Raw genomic sequence first — 21,930 nt, 5'->3', positions numbered from 1 at the left:
CAACCCAGAAGCTGGGACCCTGGAAGATTCTTTCTGAACCAGTCTATTCCACAACCATGCCTCATTTCATGTCTCTGTTCAGAGCACACTTGCCCTCAGTGCATGCATGCACAAGCATGCTCACACACACTTGCACACCTAAACACACTTGCTCACACACACATACACCTTGCTCCTTAACAGGTTTCAGTCAGATCAGTGCTAGCGTCAGTTGAGATAATTGTTGGATCTTGGGCCACTTCACACACTGGCTTCTGATGGAAATAAGTTGTTGCTCTCTGCATGTGCTGGAGGGTCCCATGCTTATCAGCCTTTGGAAAGTCATTCTCTCAAATGCAGCTTTTCTTTCTTGAAAACGACTTCTCATTTATCCTTTTGGACTTGGAAGCAGTACATGATTGCTCTGGGCACCCACAGCCTGGAGAGAGAAGGCCTAGGTCCAAACACTGTTCTGTGGATCTGCAGCCATGTGACCACAGCCCAGCTGCTTCATCTCAGCCAGCTCCCGTTTCCTCACTTGCTACTGGTGATCATAGTCATGGTAGCCTATCACAGAGTTGTGTGAGGCACCATGAAGGATCAAAGAACACTGTGTGCCTCTAGCTCTGGCAGCATCAAATGGCAGCTACTGTCACCTTGTCAGCCAGGACGTCTCCTTGTGCCATTAACTGGGCTGACTGCTCAAGAGCATTGCCTTTGCAATCTCTGCCTCAGAGTTTCCTCCACAAAATATCTTCATGGCAAAGCTTGCGAGTTGTAGCTCAGAAAACAAGACATCGAAGTGCAGTCCAGGGATGAGCAGTCCTATTGCAGTAAATGGGATAGAATGGAGCTCACTGCTCAGGAACACACAAGGGATGGACGTCTGCCAGCCATGAGGGAACTCACTGCTCAGGAAAATACCAAGGATGGATGCCCACCAGCCATGACGGAGCTCACTGCTCAGGAAAACTCAAGGAATGGACTCCCACCAGCCTAGTCCAGAATCAGCTAAATGGACTGAATGTGACAAGAGAGAAAGCTTGTTCCTTGGCAGTCTTTAATGATGATGCAGTATGTTCAGGCCATTTGTATAGCAGGACTGGACTTAACTCAGGCTTGCTCTAACTGTCTGTTTCTCCATAAACGTCTCTCTTCGACAAATCGGAGCTGATTCCTGACCCTGAGAACGCTTTGTATAAACGTATATCCTAGGAGAACTAGAGATCTTTCTCAAATTTCAGTGATGGTTATACTTTTCAGACTTTCCTATTCTGCAAACTGAGATACTTAACTATAATTGTGATCTGAGGAGCACTAAGTGTGGGTAAAAGGCATGATGATGAGGTCTTCTGGATGGTAATCAATTCAGGGATATGAACTGGAGCATCCACATGTCTGAGGAAAACACAAGACTGTCCTCATCTGCATGGAAACACACTTCAGAGCAAAAAGGAGGAGAAACTTAATAACAAAGTAACACTGCTGATGCACACTGGCCCAGTCACAAAGGGGAGAAGTGGTTCACGGAAGCAGTTAATCCCTTGTGCTTTTAACAAAAGGAATAGACAGAAATCTGGAGTGTAGACAACGATGATTAATCATTTCCCAAATACTTGATGACACAAGTCTTGTTTTGAGCTGTCCTTGCATTAAATAAGGATCTTGGCCTTGGGAAAGGTTGTTTCCGAGCTCTTCAGTTGCACTAACCCATCCCTCTAAGCGAGGTTCACACCCCCGTCACAGGGCCCCAGGCTGGAAGCTTCTCCGGGTCACCTTCACTGGGGAGTACACACTGCGGGTGCTTTGGGTGCACACAGCACAGAGAATTAGTCTGACATTTGAAAGGTGCCCAAAATATACCAAATAGACTTCAGTGAGTGAGAAAAGATGAAACTGAAGGAGAACCAGAAATTTTATAAGCTCACGGGAAGACACATTAGGAATTTTTTGAGTAACTTCTGGAAGACCCCACCAAGGTCTGACGTTGGGACATTTTCCTTTCTTTATCTCAAGGCAGGGAAGAGAGAATGCCATATCTTTTGCTAATAGATACAAAATAACACAAGAAATTGGCATTCCTGGGTGGAAAAAATTCAGTAATATTTCTAAATAATTGCTGATGATTTTTTTAAAAAATAACTAGCAACAGCTGTCAAGGAAGTGATTTAGTTTCTTTTTTCACCACTCAGCTTTTTTTTTTTTTTTTGAGGAAGACTGCCCCTGAGCTAACATCCATGCCCATCTTCCTCTACTTTATGCCGGACACCTGCTACAGCTTGGCGCGTGAAGCGGTGCGTAGGTTCCGCACCCAGGATCCGGACTGGCAAATCCAGGCCACCGAAGCAGAACGTGCGAACTTAACCGCAGGCCACCAGGCTGGCCCTTTACGGCTTAGCTTTTTACTTGCATTTTATACATCTTTGTCCAAGTGCTGCTGCTAACAGGGGCATGAAGGAGGAGCTCCAGAGCTCCAGATAAGCATGTTATTAACATGATGGTGTGATTTCAGGAAGGACATTGAAGGGAGGGAGAGGAACTCGGAACACTGTGAACTCTTATTATGAAATTAATTTTAGGGCCTGGCCCAGTGGCCGAGTGGTTAAGTTCGAGTGCTCTGCTTCAGAAGTTTGGGGTTTCGCTGGTTCGGATCCTGGGCGAGGACCTAGCTCACCAGTCCGTGTTGAGGTGGCATCCCACATGCCACAACCAGAAGGACCCACAACTAGAATATACAACTATGTGCTGGGGAGCTTTGGGGGGAAGAAGGAAAATAAATAAGAAAGAAGATTGGCAACAGATGTTAGCTCAGGTGCCAAGCTTTAGAAAAAAAGAAAGAAATTAGTTTTAAAAATCAGAGTGACCCAAGTCTGAGAAAGTTTTTCTTCCTATAAACTATGGCATGTTTTGGATGTTTTGGGGTGTGCCACCCCATGATGAATCTAATCGCTTCCTTGCTCATCTAGTAGCCTGTTTTCTAAGCCTGGTTCTCTCTTTTAGGATCCCTTTCATAAGTGTTTGGAACATAAACTGGACCATGACTCCACAGATTGAAGTTTACCAAATTTAAAATTAACCTAAAAGATTGTTAATGATTTTCTTGTATTAGTATTTACTTTAGAATCTTACATTTATGACAAAATAATATTAACTTGATTATTGTGTGTTGTAGCTGAGTTCTTTGAGTTTGCAGAATTGTGTTTTTGATGCTTCTTCGAATAATGGTAAAATGCGATCTTGAAATAGAAAATGTATTTGAAATAACAGTCCACAAATAAACAAAGAGTGTTTTCTCACATATGCTTAGTTTCTTTCTAAGAATAATGAGTGTTAAATCAAAGAATCAAAAACAAACCAGAACAACCGACCTTCCCACTGAGGTGAGAGCAAGCCATGAATGCTGGCCTGGCACGCGGCCTGGCTCAGGACAGGAGCTCTGTTGCACCGGTGGGTTTCTGTGTCTGAAATAAATGTTGCGCCATGGTGACAACAACAGCGTATGTATTGTTATTGAAGTGAGAGAGCACGAACGTATCCCAATTTCAACTAGCCCTTTGGGGGCAGGAGGAGTGAGCAGGAGCCCACCAAAGCAACGGCAAGAGGCCACATCTGTACAGGAGGTGGGCAGGGAGGTGCCGGTAGTGATCATGTGCTACTCAGCTGACCAGGTGACCCGAAGGCTGCTATGTCCATCCTACTGTTCCAGTTTACCCTGACAATGAGCCTTAGGGGGCCCCCATGGCTCAATTTTAACCGTGTTACAGCGTGTGCCTCTCTCTGCGCGTGCCACATGGGTGGTGATAAAAACGATCTGAAGGAAAGCGAGCTTTGCTTTCTCCCAACAGCAGGCAGTCCTTCCTCTTCTCTAATTTTAACCATGAAAATAATATATAATACACTGGTGGGAAAAAGAATCCATTACAGCCATTATTTAATATCCTATATGTCCAAACCCAATGGTATTCTTAAGAGCTCCCCTCTGAACTCACAGAGGATAACACCACGATTCCCTAAAGGGTGAAGCATGAGACCTGGGTCCGGGAAGTGGCCTTGAGAGCTGCGGCTCTGTGTTCTGTCCTCCACCTGAAGCCACACATGGCCCTGGCCTCCAGCATCCTCGGCCAGCCCAGCTGGCAGCGTCCACCTGAGTAGATGACGCCTCAGCCCCACTGCCTCCTTGGACTGGACTCCAGCTTTGTTCCTGGGCATAGCCACCTGAACTCCTTTTGCCCCTGACCAGGCGGCCAAAGGCTAGTGCCCAACCATGGTCTCCCACACGTCCAGCTTGTCAGTGCACCAGGCCTTCACTTCCATGGAAGGCCCTTCCATTAGCAGACTTGCCTGCCTACAGGCTGGATAATGTCTCTGTATGCCTCCCAGTAGGTGCTTCTGTTCTGAATGTTATTGGCCAATACTTTTTATTCCCAAAGATGATTAGTCCTGTCATGACCTGCTGAGCAGAGTAACGGCCAGAACATCGTAGGGAAGGTGGAGTCCGGGAGGAGAGCTCTTAGCCGCCCCCCTGAACAGAGTTTCAGATCAGAGGGTACCCTCCTTCCCCATGAGGCTCAGGTGCCCACAGGGCTGGGACAGCTCCCTCCTCACCTGCATACTTCAGCTGACACAATGAGCTGTGTGATCACCAAAGGCCAATAGTTTGTCCTCGTGTCTGTTTATGCCGGCTGTGTTATTGTTATTTCCAAGAAAACTTATTTAAGAGTTTTGCAAACATGAGATCAAGGTGAGATGCTGGGCAAATTGCTGATGAAGGAAAAGAGGGTGAGTAACACTTACCAACGGGGAGGAATGGAATATGCACCCACATTGCTGTGCCAGTATCTTTAATGTCTTGTTCCACGTTACAGACCTAAAACTGGAATTCATAGATGAGGCATCATGGGTGCAGTATACCCAAGAAAGAAAATGGAAAACTCAAAGAGGACTTACATGAAAATATTAGTAAATAAATGTACATTTTATAACTCAAATTAAAATAATATAGTTTAAAATGTATATTATTTTACTGTATGTATGGATCTTTTCCTACGATTCTCTGTTTAAAATATATTTTAAATGACTGGATAGTTTCTCATAGGAAGGTGTCTGCTGAGCTGAAAGCCGTGAGGAAGGAGGAAGACATGGCCTCTGCTATGAGAAGACGGAGACCAGACACAGCGGCCGGCTACTTCCACATACCGGTCGGCTTACCCTGGCCTCATTCTCTCACGCACCACCTCTCTCCTCCGAGCACACCTTGTCCCCAGCTCTCCATTTCTCATTCATTCTCAACCATTCCTGTTTGGTTTCCCAGCAAAACAATAAAAGTCTTTCTAAAAATACCCAGTGGGCACTACCTGGTCAAACTTGGTACTTTCAGTCCTAATTTTACTAAGCACATTTGAAATAATCACCCCTCCCTACCAAAGAACAGAATGAAACAGAACACCTGTCCTCTTGGTTTCCTGCCTGCCTTCTGATCTCTCCCGCCTCTTCTCTGCTGGTTCCTCCTCCACCAGGTGTGTCAACCCCGCTCTCTTTGAGTCTCAGGACTGTGCTCTCTTCTCTCTCTCTCTCTCTGCCCCATTTCCCTACAGATCTTGCCAATTCCCAGGCCTCTCCTATGCAATCTGGACTCCTTTAGGATCCTGCTGACTTGGCATCTCTTGGATGTCTTGCAGGAACATCAAACTTTCATGCCAAAATGCGACCTTCTTAGCTCTTCTCCAATTTGTTTTTCATCCAACAATTAGAATTACCTTTTGAAAATATAAACATAACTCAATGGTGTCTTCTAATTTCTTAAAATCTTAATCGATTTACCATTGCATTTAAGATACAAAATCTGTGCTCCTTACTGTGTCCTAAGACTCTATAACACATAAACTGACTCTAGCCTATTTTTTTGCAACCATCTTTTTCTCCAATCTCCCTATCACTCCCTGTGTTTTGGTTATAGTAGACACTTTCCATGTTTTAACACATCAAATTCTTTTATCACAAGGTTTTCATATATGCTGTTCTCTCTGCCTGGATGTCTTTACTCAACTATTTTTCTCTCTCATCATTATCATATTGAGAGAGAGGTGTGTGGTCCAGGGAAGGTTATTTCACAATGGAAGAGACTTGGACACATGCTCCTGGGAATCAACGCCTGTGGAGAAAGAGGCTCAGATGCTGATAACGGGGTGATTGACGGACTGAGGCGCTGCAGGAGGCAGGAGAGGTTGGATGAGGGCACAGGTGGAGAGCTAACCTTGCATGAGAGCCAGACCATACTTCTACTTTGTCAGAAGGGAAGAAGGAATGAATGGGTGTGGGGAAGACTGTTCCAAGGATGCAAAGGTGAGTAAGACCATTCACAATCCACGCTGAGACACAGCCTTGGGAGAACCACAGGGATCCAGCGAGTTATACATTAACCAGGAACTAGTTGTCTGTAAATATTACCTGCATTTTTTTTTGGACAATCCCCACTTCTGTTTTCTTGTGATAGTTACAGCATTTTGTTTCCCTGGACACTAACGATAAGTTGTTTGGTTATGAAATTTAAGGTTTTCATTAAGTTACTGAAAGAATTCTAAATAATAGAATTATTTAGAACAAGATGGTTCCAATCACAGAAAGAACAGGGAGAGGACGCTATGAAAGGCACTGGGTGTGGATAGTGTGGAGGTGTGGGCGGCGGTTACTGCCTCTCTCTGGGGGTAACTGTGTGAAAGCCACTTCCTGCTCGGGGCCTCAGTTTCCTCATCTGTAAATTGAGGGATGTGGACAGGTGATCTTGAAGGCCCTTCTGTCACCTCATTGATTCTCTGTGACCTGTGAGAGTCTGCCCAGTACACCTTGAGTAGAAAAAAACAGACTGACTGCTACTAACTTTTTTTAATACCAAGATTTTTTTAATCCAGGTTCGTGCTTAAGGAGCATCTTCTTTTCAAATTTCCCAGTTCCCTTCACCATCCCTCCCCGGCTCTGCTTCCTAAGCAGATGCTGACCTTGTTTCTCAACACAATGAAATAAAAAGGCAGCTCCGACTGCTGACTGTCATCCTGCTAGAGGCAGAGGAAGAGCAGCGTCGGAATCAGCTTTGTGTCCTTGGATAACTTAACTGTATCTTCCGACTTTCAGTTTTCATCACCTACAGAACGTGGGTAACGAAAACTATTCCATAAAATCTTGTGAACACGGCATCCATCCTTCCTCGCCTCCTTCCTGAATTTAAATCGGTGCTTTAGCCCTTTACCCCCAGACGTATAACAGAGAGCAGTCAGTGCACGAAAAACTCCTCTCTTAGGCATAAATAACGTGTTCACTCGCTCACAGTCCTGGAGATTCTGAATCCAACCTTGAAATTGGACTGGATTTAGCACAATCGTGATGTCCAGCTAGAGGCCTGTAGTGCTGCATTCTGCCTCTGCCTGAGAGTTCTGTCCAGGCGGGAGGCAGACCTCACCAAGTAGGGGTCTTTCCAGCAAGCCAGGTAATGGAAGGTGACTTTGAAATCTTGTGGCTAATTAGTAACAATGTCTTTGAACAGGTTTTATGCTCAAGTGTCTAATTTACTGTAAACAGAAAAAGGCTGTCTGACCAGAAATGGAGAGATGTTTGAGGAGGATGAACCGTTCGCCTGACTATGAAGTGTTGGACTTTATACTGTACATTCTCATGCAATATCACGCATTTTATGACATTTATTTCTAGAAACTCTAAATATAAATAGCGAGCTATTATGAAGAACTAGAAAAACAAAACAAACCAAAATTAGCTAAGCATGCTAGAATTTTGGTTGCAGAAACTTGGACAGAATCAGAAGACTGGAAGCTACAACTGGGAATCACGCGGAAGGTCAATCCTCTCTTCCGAGTCTGTCTGAAGACAGATATAACCATGTCTACTCGCCCTACGCCACAGGCCAGCAGCTTTTCATGAGACAGCAATGTACGTGAATACCTTCAAACATGCCCTGCAAACATGCAGGATAATCTGCACTTAAAATAACTATGCATAGGTTCTCCTTCCACTAAGAGTGAAAAGCTGTTGGTATGTCTGACACACAAGCTGCTGTGTGCACGTGTGACCAGACAGAGCGGTCAAGGGAGCAATCGTGTCAAAATGTACAGTCATATCAGAATGGAACACGCGTGCACGTGCATGCACACACACGCACACACACCGCAACAACATATGAAAGGTTTTATGCAAAAGGATGAATTTGAGCATTTAATTCGGGCTCTCACTCGACTGGACAAAGTAATGGAGAATCTCATGAGGAGGATGCAGGGGTTTTAGACAGAAAGCTTTAGGGAAACGCAACAGTCAAGACGCGAAGCAGAGACCTCCACTCAGCTCTTCGACAGCTCCTTAGGGAGTCCCCACACATCCCGTGAAGCTGATGGACGCTTTCACTCCTCCACTGAACCGCGTTCAGTTACATCACTAAACGGCGAGTGATGTTGAACAGGTAACGGACGCTCGACTTCCTCCTCTGCAAACAGAAGCAGTGGCAACACTTGCCCTGACTGCCTCAAAGATCAAATGAGAAACTGGATACGAGAGCCTTGTCAATTTGAAGCCCTCGATAAGTAAAGGCCTTGCTGCTCTGCTATTAATATCCATTCACAGCTTCTGCATGTTTAAGCAGACGATCAGGAAGCCCCATAATACTTACCCAAAATTCAGAGTGGAGCTGTGGTGCTTTCTCTTGCTCAGAAAACATGTCCTCTATTTGGAAATTCTAACCCACCCTCATTTCACTAAACCGCGGTGGTGAAGGGACCTTGTAGACCTGCTGGAACAGTCACTACTGGCTCTCCGCTGAAAGCAGTTCCTACGCAGGCGAGAGACAAGCCGAACACAACGCTGATCAGCAAATCCCTGTCCCAGAACTGCAAATGCTGGAGAGCTCCAGAAAAGGAGAAAACATGAACCGTGATCAGAAGTGATGGCAACTTGAAAATATAAACTGGTTCTCAAATGTTTTAGACAGATTAACTGATAGATATATACCAAATCATTAAGGGACTAACGCGACTAGAATAGAAAGCCATCACGGATTGGGTGCCTCCCAAGGGCTAAGTGCCCGTCAGTTCACTCTCCACCCTCCACTCACCAGTCACCTTTGAGGCGACAGAACCTGGGAGATGTTTACCTATTCCTGGCCACGAGCTCCTGAGCACACTGGCCCTGAGCACCAGGCAGCTCTGTGCTCCTAAGACCCTTGGCTTCCGCCAGCCTGTTTCCAGGATCACCCACTGTGCTGCGTGTGCAGACACTTACACTCTCTCAGATGTGGTTCCCTCTCTGTTGCAGTGGCAATTTTGTTAGAAAACGTTCTTCCTCGAGAAGGATCTGTAGCTCTCTGACGGGGCTCCTGACCTCAAGGACCACTGTGGGGTCACTACACTGACCGCAGAAGTACATCCTGTGACCAGGACCAGCATTAGTGAGCAACCCTGCATGACGCTGGCCGAGGGGGTGCCACGACTTCCTGCCCCCTTCAAGCCAGGGCTGTTCCCTGGGCCCAGAGCCAAGAGGAGAAGCTGAGTCATCTTCCTTCTGCCTCGGCCTGTGGGGAAAGTGTTGACACTGGCTCAGCTTTTCTTCCTACCTGTAAAAGAGTAATATTTGTGCAGCCTTGAAATGCACTCAAGTGGCTGTCAGCAGATATTTTGAATGTGCATATCTTGGCCTTTTCTTCTACTATTGCTGAAAAAACCCACAAACTCAAAGATGTGCCAAATTTTCCAGTACTTCAGGGTAAACTTAAAGGAGTTCCTCTTCTTTTTACAACTGTGGCCCCTCCCCCCTCACCTAAAGGTCAACAGTGAGCGGCAGCAGCAATCACGGTCTGCCAGACGCCTCTGAGGTGACCTAGACGCCCTCCAACTCCCATCAGCCTTGGAATCCACAACGCACGTGAGGCGGCTGCACAGGGATTCGCAGCTCGGCCGGCACCCCAGTCAGCAGCTGGCTTCAGCGTGGCCAGGCCTGTGCCAAGCCCTTCTGGTTCAGCCTGTTCTCTTTCCCTCTGATTCTCTCTTTACTCCTATCTTTAAAACACGTGTCATCTTGTAGAAAATTATTAACATAAACCAAACCAAGAGCGCATCTCCTGAACGGGAACGTGTGCACGCTGCTGTGAGGTTTCTTGTGCGAGATGCTCCTGAGGCAGCCCTGCCTTGCCTGAGTCACTCAGAGGACAGTAACTGGGGCATTCAGGTAATTCGAGTGTGGTGCCTCGTGTGGGAATCTTGCTTAGCTTTTGACCTGCTGAATCAGTGCACACCCTTGGGAAGTCACAAAATCCTTCAAACCTTCTGGCTGGCATTTACCTCTTAAAAACCAGCCTGGTGGGGGGAGTGGGGCTGCTGTCACCACTGGGCAGATCCGGGTTCAAACTCACTTCTTCAACACACTAGGTCTCTGATCCAGGCGGGAACTAATCTCTCACACCTCAGCCGCCTCCTGTGTAAAATGCTGTTCCTCGTGGACTGGCAGGAGGGTTGAGTGAAGAACCAGCGGAAAGCATGCAGTGCTGTTCCTGCTGCTGAGGGCGTGGGAAGTGCTAGCGTCTCCCCTGACCTGTGGGGACAAGTCAGGTCCTCCGAGGTGCATGTTTCCTTCCTGTGGGAAACACTTCTGCCCCTCCTCAACCCTGACCAAGTGATCTTCCCCAGTGGGCAGGAAGCACCCTAAACCACCCAAATTTAGGACAAGAGTGAAAATGCAAAACCAAGCACTTGAAATCCTCGTGTGCTCACAGTCGTTTTGACATTTATTTCCTCAGAGTGGAAATTAACGTGAAATCGAGAATTTGGCATCTGGGTGTGTTAAGCAAGACTGCCTCTCTTAGGGTGTCAGCCTCCCTAGTCGCTGGGAACTGAAGGTTTTCCCAGGACAGGGGACTCAGGGGTAACACCAGGAAAGTCCCCAGCAAGCAGGTACTTAACCTCCTAATGTCCACTTACTCGAAGCAGGACTCAGGACGAGCCTGGGGCGGATGAGGCAGCTCTGCTTTCCGGCCTCTGTGCACCTGGGCCTCGAGGGCCTCCTGGGAGTTGGGAGGGCAGAACCACGTGATTTCTAATGTTACTTTCCGTCTCAAGTCTGTGGTTCTGGCTGAGACGGTCTCTGCCCACCTCAGCAGATGCGCACAGGGACATCTTCTCTTTGCACCTCACACGCCTGCAAGGGAAACGGTGTGAGAGCCCTCTGGGAGCTTGGACACACCCGCTTCTTCACTGTGGATGCTGCAGTCCTGACCTGCCAAGCAGCTCAGAGAGGAACATGGTCCTCAAGTCCTGATAACATCAGCCCGGCTCGCCGGCTGTTTACCTCCAGGGGCGCGTCCTAGAGACACTCAGAGGTGACTGCGAGAAAACACCACCCCTTCTAGAAAGCTGGCCTGTGAGTCACAGCTTACTTCCTACATGGACGCTTTTTATTCTCTCCTTGTGTTTGAAAAGCAGACTTCCTCTAAAAGCCCAGGGAAGGCACACGTCTCTTACCAACAACCTTCTGACTGGATGCAGACCAAGTCCTGAGGCCCCATTTGTAATATGTTGTGATTTTTTAATTCAGTTTAGACTTCAAAGCTTTAATCTGCTGGGGTGAATGACCTCCAAGGAGTAAAATAAACCTCTCAGTGAAAAAATACACCATTTATAATCTGCTCGTTTTCCTTCCCTGTTTCTTGGTTCTTTTCATATGATTTGAACTTTGGGTTTTTTTCATGGTTCACACAGATTGGCCACCAAACAGAAACCATAGACCAGAAGATTTATGAAATTCTTAAATTAATTCTTAGCTCCACTCACTACTATTTCCTTACTCTGCTTTATTTCTTCCCTCCCTCCATCCCTTCCTTCCATCTATGTATTATCCATCTATGTCATCTATCTGCTTGTCTATCATCATCTATCATCTATCTATCCATCTATCCACCCACCCACCCACCCATCCATCTTCTATCTATCTACCTATCCATCCATACATACATACATCCGTGCACCATTACTGATTAGCTGACCCTCCTTCTAGAATGCAAGCCCATCGTGGCAGGGAGCTTGGGTACCCCCAGTGCCTAGTGCAGTATTTGGCTCCTCAATAAATGCATGAGGGTGAACTCTGCTTGTTGTCATCAGCGGGTTGTCCTTGATTACAGTCACTATTGCTCAGGAGCACAATTATTTCAATACCACCCAGTGGACAGCAGGATATGGGTTTAGTTAATACAGTAATTTCCTGTCTGGCACTTGTAACTGACAGTCTTACTCGAGCTCAAAACTGAGTATCCCACAGGCCAGCCTGAGGCCAAGATCCAGGTCTTTCTGTATCTGTTCCTGTGGTTCAGGTTCTCACTGTCTAAGGAAATGAATATTCTATTTTGACTTAAAGATGTGCAGTTATTAATGATTTAATACATCCTCCCCTTCAGAAAGGATTCAAATTTTAATGACAATTTTCAAGGAGATGGCATGAAGATGAAAATCAACTGCAGAATTTGCGGCACCTGCTACTTCTACAACCAGAGTTATAAGCTCCTTGAGAACTTCATTTCCTTCTTGTTCAATATTTCCAACATGGAACATTTAAACATTATATAAATCTACTTATTTCATCACTGAAAACACAAGCAAAGTTTAAACACCTAGCCACTGTGCATCACTTTATTGCTTCTGTTTTACTGAATTTTCAAAAAGAGTAACTGAAAGCTAAGAACTGAAGTTGACCTGATGGAAGAAAAAGCACCTGCCCTCGACTCAGTGATGAAAGCCACACAGTACGACATCCAGACTGTTTCCAAGTTACGATAAGAGAGTTTCTATGGTACCCAGAGGACTTGTCCATTGTCTTCAAGGGAATATAGAATGATTTATCTATTCTCCTCAAGAAGGCCCATCTTGGATGCTTGCACTGGTTTGGGCACAAGCCACGGCAGGACTAGAGAAGAAAGTCTGGCTCAGCCAGTGCGGTGATTTAGACGAGACGTCCTGCTCCCTCCTCCCACCTCCACCCCCATCAGAGACGGCAGCAAACTTGAAATACCTGGAGTTTGCCTCCACAAATGGGAGGCTCACGTGAAAGGTGACAAACCATGCTTTCATTTTGATCTCTGTGCCCATTTTCCAACAATGATATTAATAAAACATAGAGAAAAAAATCTTTTTAAGCAAAAACCTGATGAAACAATTAAAGAAAAACAATGTGCTAAATATTCAAAACCGTTTTTACTGCATTCCATCTCCAGGGAGCACTGGGGACTTGAGAGACCACAGGACTCACCTGGGTCAGGTCCTGGAATGCTCTCCTCGTTTCTACTGAGGGTCTGATGATCGGCAGTAGGAAGAAAGGGAGAAAACAAAACATGTGAGTGACTGCAGTGGGCACACTCTTGCTTCAACTTTTTTCACATCATACAAATTCATAAATTAGTATTAACAAATGATAAAAATGCTTTATTTCTTTAGTACAGAATACACAATATTGCACTCCAGCTGTAAGCACTGGGTAGAGAAAACTATATTTAGAAACTGCCGTAACCACTGTCTGGGCCTGATGTTTTACGGCGTCACCAACGATAACCACGGCAAGGTCGCACGAACTTTCAACCACTGAAAAGGGCAAAGTTTAAAGCAGCTTTCCTTCTAGTCCAGTGTCACGGACAGCGGTTTAAAGACCATACACACATGTATATAATGAGGAAACTTCCAGTTACATAAACACCCTGCAGTCTGAGGCATTGCAAATCTGTACCATATGTTAGTGGAATAGATACTGTCAAGCTATTTTCCCTGGGTTATCAATAATTTTTCTTTCCACTGCATTTAATCACGTTATTTTATGTTCGGCTCTTTCATAAACAAAACCATTTTGCAGTAGTAACTACTGCTCATCCTCGTGAAAAGCAGTTGCGAACTTTGTCATTCAGATTGAGCTACAAAGTTTGGTTTTCCCAGGGTCACTAGGCAATTTGGGGTAACTCAGGGTCAGGAGAGGACTTGTGCGTCCAACCACACACTGGGGCCCTGATGCTGAGGCGAGAATCTGAATCGAGGGGAGGGAGAGCATCTGGGGACACCCCATTCCTGTTCTTCACACCCGCCTCTGACACTGACTTCCAGCATTCGCTCCTCCTGAACTCTCTCCTCTCTCGGTACGTCCACTGACGTGCACACCCTTCTGGCAGAGCTTGGTGCTTTTCAGCAGCAACCAATATGTTTTTATATTTTTCATCTGCTGTATGGATGGCAAGTCTGCACCATTTTGATCTAAGATAAATCTGACCTAGGTTTCAGTTCATCCTATTCTGACAGTAGAAAAGCACAAAACAATTTCACTTAAAGCATTCACACAGAAACTTAATGCAACAACTGCAAATAAGGGAACTGGGTATATGAAAAGATCCTTTAAAAAAAAAGTCTCATCTTTGACAATATCTTTTTAAAGTAAGTGCAATCCAGTGAACAGCAAAATAGCAGCATTTTTAGAGGGACAACTGGAGAAAAATCCTGAAAGCGGGGAATATGCTGTCTTTAAATAGAGTCTACATTGAGAAAAGTACATTTGTCTGCCAACAGAGCCTCCAAAATTTGTATCTGGGGCTAATCTGAAAACAAATCACTATGGCATCGAATGCTTCATAGAGCAGAGGACACTTACAGCCAAAAGTTGAAAATTCAATTAAACAACATATACAAAATGACAGCCAATGAGAAAATGATTCAAAATTATACAATAAAAACTGAAACCATATGAAGTGAAGGAAAACTATTTGAAGATCAATAACTGTGTAAAAATAAATATTTAAGTAACTCAAAGACCTACTGTCACAGTAAAAGTTACAAAAATAGAATACATTATTAAACAAATACATGAATATATCAAAATGGATTGATTTATAAAATATTTACCATTGAAAAACTCATTTCCCTCCCCTCCATATTCTTTAATAATTTTGTTCTTGAAAGGATGTATTTTGATAAAATATGGTAGACTTTGAAAGAGGTGACTGGGTGAAAATTTACTTTGAGTGCCATCACTGACATAAAATTTCTCTCAGAAGGTTCTGAGTCTGAAACCTGTGGCCTCCGGGTGTCACGAGAGCCCGTTCTGAATAAGTAGCTCCTCACCAACAAGATTCTGATCTTCATGATGCCCGGCCACCCAGAGACTGCCCCTTGTCTCAAAAAGACCCTTTGCAGAGAAGGGTGAACTATTGCCAGTTTGAGATGACTGTGTGATACATGGAGGTGGGAACCAGACCAAAGGGCAGGCGTGTTCTGTTTCATGCGTCCACATTCTGTATAAACCGACGTTTTCTTCTCCTTCTGGAAGCTGGGAACAAGAGAACTGTGGAGGCACACTCTAAATGGTGCTGCAAAAGAGGAATTCTGCTATTGATCTAATGAAAGGAAGCTCCAAGATTCTTCCGCCAATTCTCAAGAAATAGTCCAGGTCTGAGAAAAGGTATTTTAGCAGTATTTCAACTCTAACTTATTTTGGAATGTACTTCCATATGTCTACAACCCAGCGGGAGTAGCATTAATAGAATGACCTTGTAGCCCTCAAGCAACTTTAAAAGTGCTTTCTGACTCATCAGGCAAGATGACCAGCCACCCAGTTTGGGAGCTCTCTGTGGTTTAAGGCCCAGGGATGCCGAGCAAAGCAGGTCTGTGTTGAGGGTCCAAGTGTAAGTGTGTGTTTACTCTTTGTTAGCCATAGTATTTAAGTAGAAGGGACCTTCTTGTGATTATGGCACTTTGATTTCAACAGTGCCAATCTGTCCAAGATGAATGAAAGCAGTGAATACCATGGTGTTCACGCTTGGTTGTCATGATCGTTGGTTTTTTCTCTTTTTAAAATCAATGTGATATCACTTAAATGCATCATGGTACCTCTTTGTCAGAAAGCCAGTCAAAAAGATGCCCCTGAAAATGTTTCCAAGCAGCTCTCCTCTCTTCTGCTGCCCCCTGGAAGGATAGGTCCACCTGAGCAAGAAAACATCTCCAGAGCCTCAGCCGTGTCCTAACAGTTGTAACTCAGCTAATTTCCAAGTTCTTTGTTCCCATCTTCTCCACGGCATTTCAACCCTTCTGAAATTACTTACGTTTCTTCAATGGGGTGCTTTATTCTTAGGAAAACAACAACCATGTGGTCACTTGTGTGCACTAGACAAAGCCTGTGGCAGTGAGGATGGCCTTGGGGTTCCAAATCATCCACGACACTCTTCAAGGAGCCCCCATTATTGGGAAGGCTTGCTTCCTGGGGAGTAAGAAAAAGTAGTGACTCAACACCAGTCTAGACGAAGTTACAAAGCCACACATCATCCTACAAAGTCTGGCCCCTGCAGTCTTTAGTTTTGTGATATTTTCCCCATTTAAAACATCTCCTTGTTGCATTTTACATTTTGAAACAAAGTAGCCTTAGGAAAGACAGCTATCATCTGGTTTCTTTGGCAGAACAAATATCCATCGCCATGCAGGCCTTTTTCTGGACTTTGGAAATTTCTGGGTGCCTCCAACTACTCATAGGAGTAAAGAGGCTCTTTCTGAATGTTGGTAAGTCCAGTGCCAACTATCAGAGCTGGACAACAAAAGAGAAAACAACGCCAGCAATCTAAATGAATATTCAATGGCAGATTCCCCCTTCTCAGACACAAACCCCTCTAAAAGGCCCTGAACTGGCCTGAAGGCAGAGGGGGTGGCCCTAGGGCTACTGGAACCACTTGTTCACCTAACACGGGGAGCTTCGCAGCTGGTCAGACAAGAAGGTGCGGAAACGCATTTGCTCCATCCCCCTCGGCATCTCCGCACATGATGAGACTAGTTCTATCCCACCAGCTTCAGGGGGCTGGTTGCCACAGGCGCTCCTCTGATGTCAAAGAGAGATGTGCGGAGAGCTGTGGAATATCTCATTTTTGTCTTTCTTTTGCTTGAGGAAGATTAGCCCCGACTTAACATCTGTGCCATCGTTCCTCTATTTCATATGCAGGATGCCACCACAGCATGGCTTGATGAGTGGTGTGTAGGTCGGCACCCAGGGATCTGAACCCACAAGCCTGGGCCGCAGAAGCAGAGGGCACTGAACTTAACCACTATGCCACCAGCCGGCCCCTGATATTTTTGCCTTGAAATTGAACAATGTTTATCCCTAGTTAATCCAAAGGAAAAACTACCATTCTTTGATAACAATATTAAAATCAGTAACACATACGCCATGCAAAAGACAGAAAACCAGAGAGAACTAAATCTCGGTAGGCCTGCCATTTTATTGAATTGAAGGACAGGAAGATGACTAAATACCAGTGGATGGAAGAGTAATTTTCATGAATTACAGGCTGGGAAACGGCAACCACAACGACCCGAGTGTGTCTACCACTCAGGGGTCCCAGTGGGATTTGCACAGAGTCCATGAGTCACTCTCCAGCTCTGATATTCTCAACTGTGAAAATATTTTTACTCCATGGGGTAATAAATTTATGAACTTTCTATTTAATTCTGGGTGGAATATTTTCATTTTAAGTTATAATGTCTCTATCTACCAAGGGGACAAAAACTTCCATATGAAATATATTTTTCTTTTTCGCTTAGAAAGCATATCTTTGTTCATCTCCAATTTTCTGAATTTTTCGTGAAATCCTAAAATGAATCTATATGGATTCCAACACAAAAGTCCTGAGAAACTAGAGAAAGTGGCAGTCTGCATTCTTGCTTCCACCGCTTCCCTATGTTATGGAATTAGCCTCATACAAGTGACCCTGTGAGGAAGGTCAGCGCCTTCCGGTCCAGCCGCCAGACGAGCCTCACAGAGGAAGGCGGAATCTGCGTCTGAGTCTCGCTCTCTGCTGGCTCCTCCGCAGAGAAGACGCGGTGTCTGGAGGCGGCAAACTGAGGGGCCGTGGTCACAAGCAGACATCCCCCGGGCCCAGTGAGTGGAGAAAGCCCAGGAGAATCATTTCCTCCTCACAGTCCTCCAAAGGCCAGGCTGTGGGTCCCCTGGGGTGACGTTTCCAAGCACCGAGCCGTGTTTGTCTCTGGGGGAGTAAATCTGTGACGTAAATCTCACAGTGCGGTGATGCTGATGACGCACAGAACACGGGGCGGGCTCTCTGTGACGTCGTCTCCCTTCTTTGAGCGAGTGCTCAGAAGACAGGTGACTCAGTCCGCCACTGGAACAAACAGGATTGAGACAGAGGGAGGCAGAGGATGAGGAATTCGAACCTCTGTTCTCCAGCACAGATTCGCCCTGGGGCTTCCCGAACCTCCTGTCACGGCCCCTCTTGCCTCAACCACTTCTCACCACAAAAGTGAAAGTTCCCGCAAGCTGATGGAACTGCTTACATTGTTCAAAGGCTCAAACCTAAGAGGGCCTCAGACGGGTTAACTCCACATACCGAACCCTAAAACCCTTCTCGGGTCCCTGCGTGGAAAGTGGACTGGGATTGGGGCTGAGTCTGGGTCTGGAGGGACCAGACAGCAATGCTCATATTTTCAGCTGTCAGGGTTTATTTTGGTCTGTTGGTGCACCATCTTGTTTCCTCAGCACCATCACCAACTCTACCTCTGTGCGCAAACACAGTGCACTCTGGCGACCCCCAGGGATCTTATTTGTAAGTTTACTTTTTACTCCAATAGACAGCGGCTTTTTATTTTCCTTTTCTGGGTTCCAATCACAGAACACAAATATACAAATTATTACCTATGCAGAATTGTAAAGTAGAGAGGTTGGAAACCATCTGTCCATCTGCCTTCATTTGCGGACCACAGAGACCCAAGCCTACAGTACAGGAGAAACTCCTAACAGAAGACAGGCCTCCTAATTCCCACTGAGTGCTCTGTCCACCAGACCACATCCCCGGGGGCCATGCCGAGCCCTGCACCTTTCCCCCTCCACACCCAGGGGTCCAGGTGGCTTCCTGGGAACACCTTGCCAGCATTCACCCATCTCATTCCCAAAAGACCATCTGTGAAAGATGTAGTTAATGTTTTTTGTTTTTAATTTTGACTGTCTATATACATTCTTTGGGGACTTAGGCTAATGGAAAATGCAATAATCTTCAATAAATTAGAAGGAAGAACCCAAGTAATAAACCTTCTGACTTCAAGAGAAACAATGAAATCCTCACTCCTGGTTAACTTCCCTGGCGGCTCAGGGAAGGCAGGCTTCTGCTGAGGCCTCAGGCACAGGTGAGCTGCAGACAGACATGTCTTGTGGCCCCTCCCCTCCACTCTAGAGACTGAGACTGTGAGTTCAACACGTTTACCTCAAGGCAGACAAAGTCCTTCCATCATATGGATTTTCAAAAAATCTACAGCAAGTCGTCATTGAAGGGTAGGAGAAAGAAAGATGCTGCAAGGTTTAAATTCTTGGTTCTCAAAGAAAACCCTGAAAAGGGATCTTCTCCTCCCATCACTATCCCCCGAAGCGCCCACTGTGCCTGTAAGGAAGAGCAGAGGTGCCAGCGAGGAGACCCATTCCTCAGTTCCTCAGGAAAAAGGAACCTGAGATCAACCCCGCGCTCCTGGTGCCCACGGGGAAGAAATGTACCTCCTGTCTCACCAGCAGAGGCAAAGACAGAACCACAGCCACGGAGGACTTCAAGACACCAGTAACAGTCCAGACCAGCACCCTGTTAACAAGCTGAAGCTCCTTGTGATCTAAGCTGCCCGAGGGACTCTCCCTAGAAAGCTCTCGAAACAATTCAAACAAAACTTAGCAAAGAGAGATCTTTGCAGCTAAAGGAACATCACCCTGCTGACAAGATCCGCAGACAAGCTCGCCCTCTCCTGCCACTTGGTAAATGTGCAGGAACGTCCAGGGACTGCACAGAGACTTCCTTTCCGAGGGGGGCAGATGGCAGCCCGACCCTGGGGCTAGAGGCTGAGCAGCAGCTCTGATCGAACCTCGGGAGCCCACCTCTCAATTCACAGGGGACTAGGGCTCTCAGGCTATTTTCAGTGCAAGAAGTAATAGCAGAGGTGTAAAACTGCCTTCTCGCTCAGCATTCTGTAATTCCTATTTCTTCTCTTTTGACAACAAGAACCAACTGGGACGGCGTTAACGTTCAGAATTACTTCTCCAGGCAGTCAGAAGGAGCACACTCAAAAGAAAGCACGCTGGACCTGCGGGGACCTGGATTCGCAGCACTTCTGCTCTTCAGCAGCGGCCACTCTAACGCACGAGCCTCTGCGTCTCGATCTGTAGGGTCCCTGCAGTTTGGGAGGCCTGGATCCACCCAACTCGGCCACACTCACCCAGCCTCACAGACACGCACGCACAGCCTCCCCTCCCAGGGTGCCGCACGCACACCTCGGGGCTGGGGCTCCGGGCCCGCAGTCACGCCGGGCCCTGCAGCGCCTGGCCGGAGGCCTCCTTGGCCTTCCTACAGGTGTAGAGCCACTTGATGATGCGGGCATTCCTCTCGACCACCGAGGTGGTGCTGGGCACCTGCTCCGTCAGCTCCTCCTCCTGCAGCCCCTCGTCGCCGCTGCTGTGCCGGGAGAAGCCGCTGTCGGAGGTGGCGACGCTCACGCTGCGGACCTTGAGCGCGACGTGGTCCGACGCCGCGGAGAAGTTCTCCCGCCCCAGCGCCTCCACCACCTCGGGATCCAGGCCGCAGTAGCGGAAGAAGGTGTCAGACTCGGCCCTGGACGCAGAGTAGCGGGAGCTGAGGTCCGACTGCGAGCGTTGCAGCGCCCCGCGCCTCAGCCCCGGAAGCCCCGCACCCCGCGCCCCGGCCGGGACTCCGGGGGGCGCCCCGACGGGCGTGGCGGGGGCCCGGGCCGCGGGGGCCTCCACGGGGCTGGGCTTGGTCCGGGCGGCCTCCTCGGCCCTGGCCCTGCCCTCTTCTGCCCCCTGGGACGTCTCGGGAGGCACCGGCGTCTTGTCCCTGCCCGGCCCCTGGAAGAGCTTCCTCACCAGCCCCCCTCGGGAGCTGTCGGCGCCTGGCGCACGGACGAACTCGCATTTCTGCCGGTAGATGACCAGCGAGTCAGGCCGCAACGGCTTCCGCGCAATGGCTCTGCGCGCCACCGGACCGGGAACGCGGGCCGGGGCCCGAGGGTCGCCCACCTGCCCTCCGCTCGCCCCGGAGCTGCCGCCCTCGGAAGCGGGGCGCGGGCCGACCCCGGGCAGGCCCCGCACGTACTTGGCGCGGTCGGCGGCCAGCCTCTCCACGGCGCTCCTGCGCGCCGGTCCCGCCGCGTCGTCTGGGGCCCGGGGTGCCTTGGGGTCCCGGGGCAGGAGCCGCTGGCTGGCGGGCGCGTCCAGGGCTGGAAGAGCGCGCATCCTCGGGGCTCGGCGGGGTCGGGGGCTCGGCGTCCCTCGGAAACGCGCTCCTGCTGCGGCCCGCGGCCGTCCCCGAGCCAATTCCAAAGTCCGCGCAGGGCGAGGAGCAGCGCCTCAGCCCCTGCCGGCCTAGGTCCAGAGTCTGGACGAACCCGAGTCTGCCCCGATTGGCGAATCGCCCCAGTGCCCGCCCCGCCGGCTCCTCCCCGCCTGCCCTGGCCCCCTCCCCCGCGCGCTCGCCCAGCGCCGCCCCCGCCCCTCACCTCCGGCCCGGAGCCCCCGCCCCGCCCGCACCTCGAGCCCACGCGGCTAATCGCCGGGAAGGCCGCGGGCGACCGGCACCGAGAGGGCTGCGCGCCGGGCCCACGCCGTGCCCAGGGCAGACGAGCGGGAAGGCACCCAGTGCTTTCAGCTCTAGGTATCAGCCGCCTGCTCCCTGCCCGGGTAGTGCCTTGGGTCACCGCTGGACGCTGGCATTTCCGGAGTGGGGGAAGGGCAGAGGGAATGGGCTCCCCCACCCCCAGGCAGGTGTCTCACGTCCTTTGAATTCTTGAAGTGACGTCAGCGTGTTTGGAAAGTTTTGACTTTGTATAATTTCCTGAGTCTCTACCTGAGCACATACTCTTGTTATCGGGAAGGACAGGATAGAAAAGGAAAGAAAAC

At 48.0% G+C, this 21,930-nt stretch overlaps 1 protein-coding gene and 1 long non-coding RNA gene across 4 annotated transcripts; both read right to left on the bottom strand.

The window, feature by feature from the left end:
* Window positions 1-8,186: 8,186 nt before the first annotated feature.
* Window positions 8,187-13,306, bottom strand: LOC138917950 (uncharacterized). The gene is made up of 6 exons (XR_011426645.1): window positions 13,264-13,306; window positions 10,947-11,163; window positions 10,382-10,560; window positions 9,256-9,586; window positions 8,648-8,873; window positions 8,187-8,464 (listed from the first exon to the last, which is right to left on the bottom strand). It is a non-coding gene; the product is annotated as an uncharacterized lncRNA (long non-coding RNA).
* A 103-nt stretch (window positions 13,307-13,409) lies between these two features.
* On the bottom strand, window positions 13,410-21,407 carry FAM110C (family with sequence similarity 110 member C). 3 transcript variants are annotated; one of them, XR_002800361.2, is made up of 2 exons: window positions 20,235-21,407; window positions 13,410-16,242 (listed from the first exon to the last, which is right to left on the bottom strand). XR_002800361.2 is itself a non-coding variant. In XM_070236838.1 (2 exons), exon 1 carries the CDS (start codon window positions 21,265-21,267, stop codon window positions 20,317-20,319), a length of 951 nt encoding a protein of 316 aa, XP_070092939.1. In that variant the 5' UTR covers window positions 21,268-21,407; the 3' UTR covers window positions 13,410-16,242; window positions 20,290-20,316. The 3 variants fall into 3 exon arrangements, 2 of the variants coding, with proteins under 2 accessions (XP_070092939.1, XP_023475407.1); XM_070236838.1 differs by having other exon boundaries at window positions 20,290-21,407; XM_023619639.2 differs by lacking the exon at window positions 13,410-16,242 and adding an exon at window positions 17,229-18,148 and having other exon boundaries at window positions 20,290-21,407.
* Between the last annotated feature and the right edge of the window lie 523 nt (window positions 21,408-21,930).

Source organism: Equus caballus, chromosome 15 (genome assembly GCF_041296265.1).
Source record: "Equus caballus isolate H_3958 breed thoroughbred chromosome 15, TB-T2T, whole genome shotgun sequence".
NCBI lineage: Eukaryota > Metazoa > Chordata > Mammalia > Perissodactyla > Equidae > Equus > Equus caballus.
The sequence above is the reverse complement of the archived record's forward strand: the minus strand, read 5'-3'. Positions and strand labels throughout refer to the sequence as shown.

What these genes read in the sequence shown, in the direction of transcription:
- FAM110C (XM_070236838.1), bottom strand. Translation starts at nt 21,267, where the DNA reads ATGCGCGCTCTTCCAGCCCTGGACGCGCCCGCCAGCCAGCGGCTCCTG.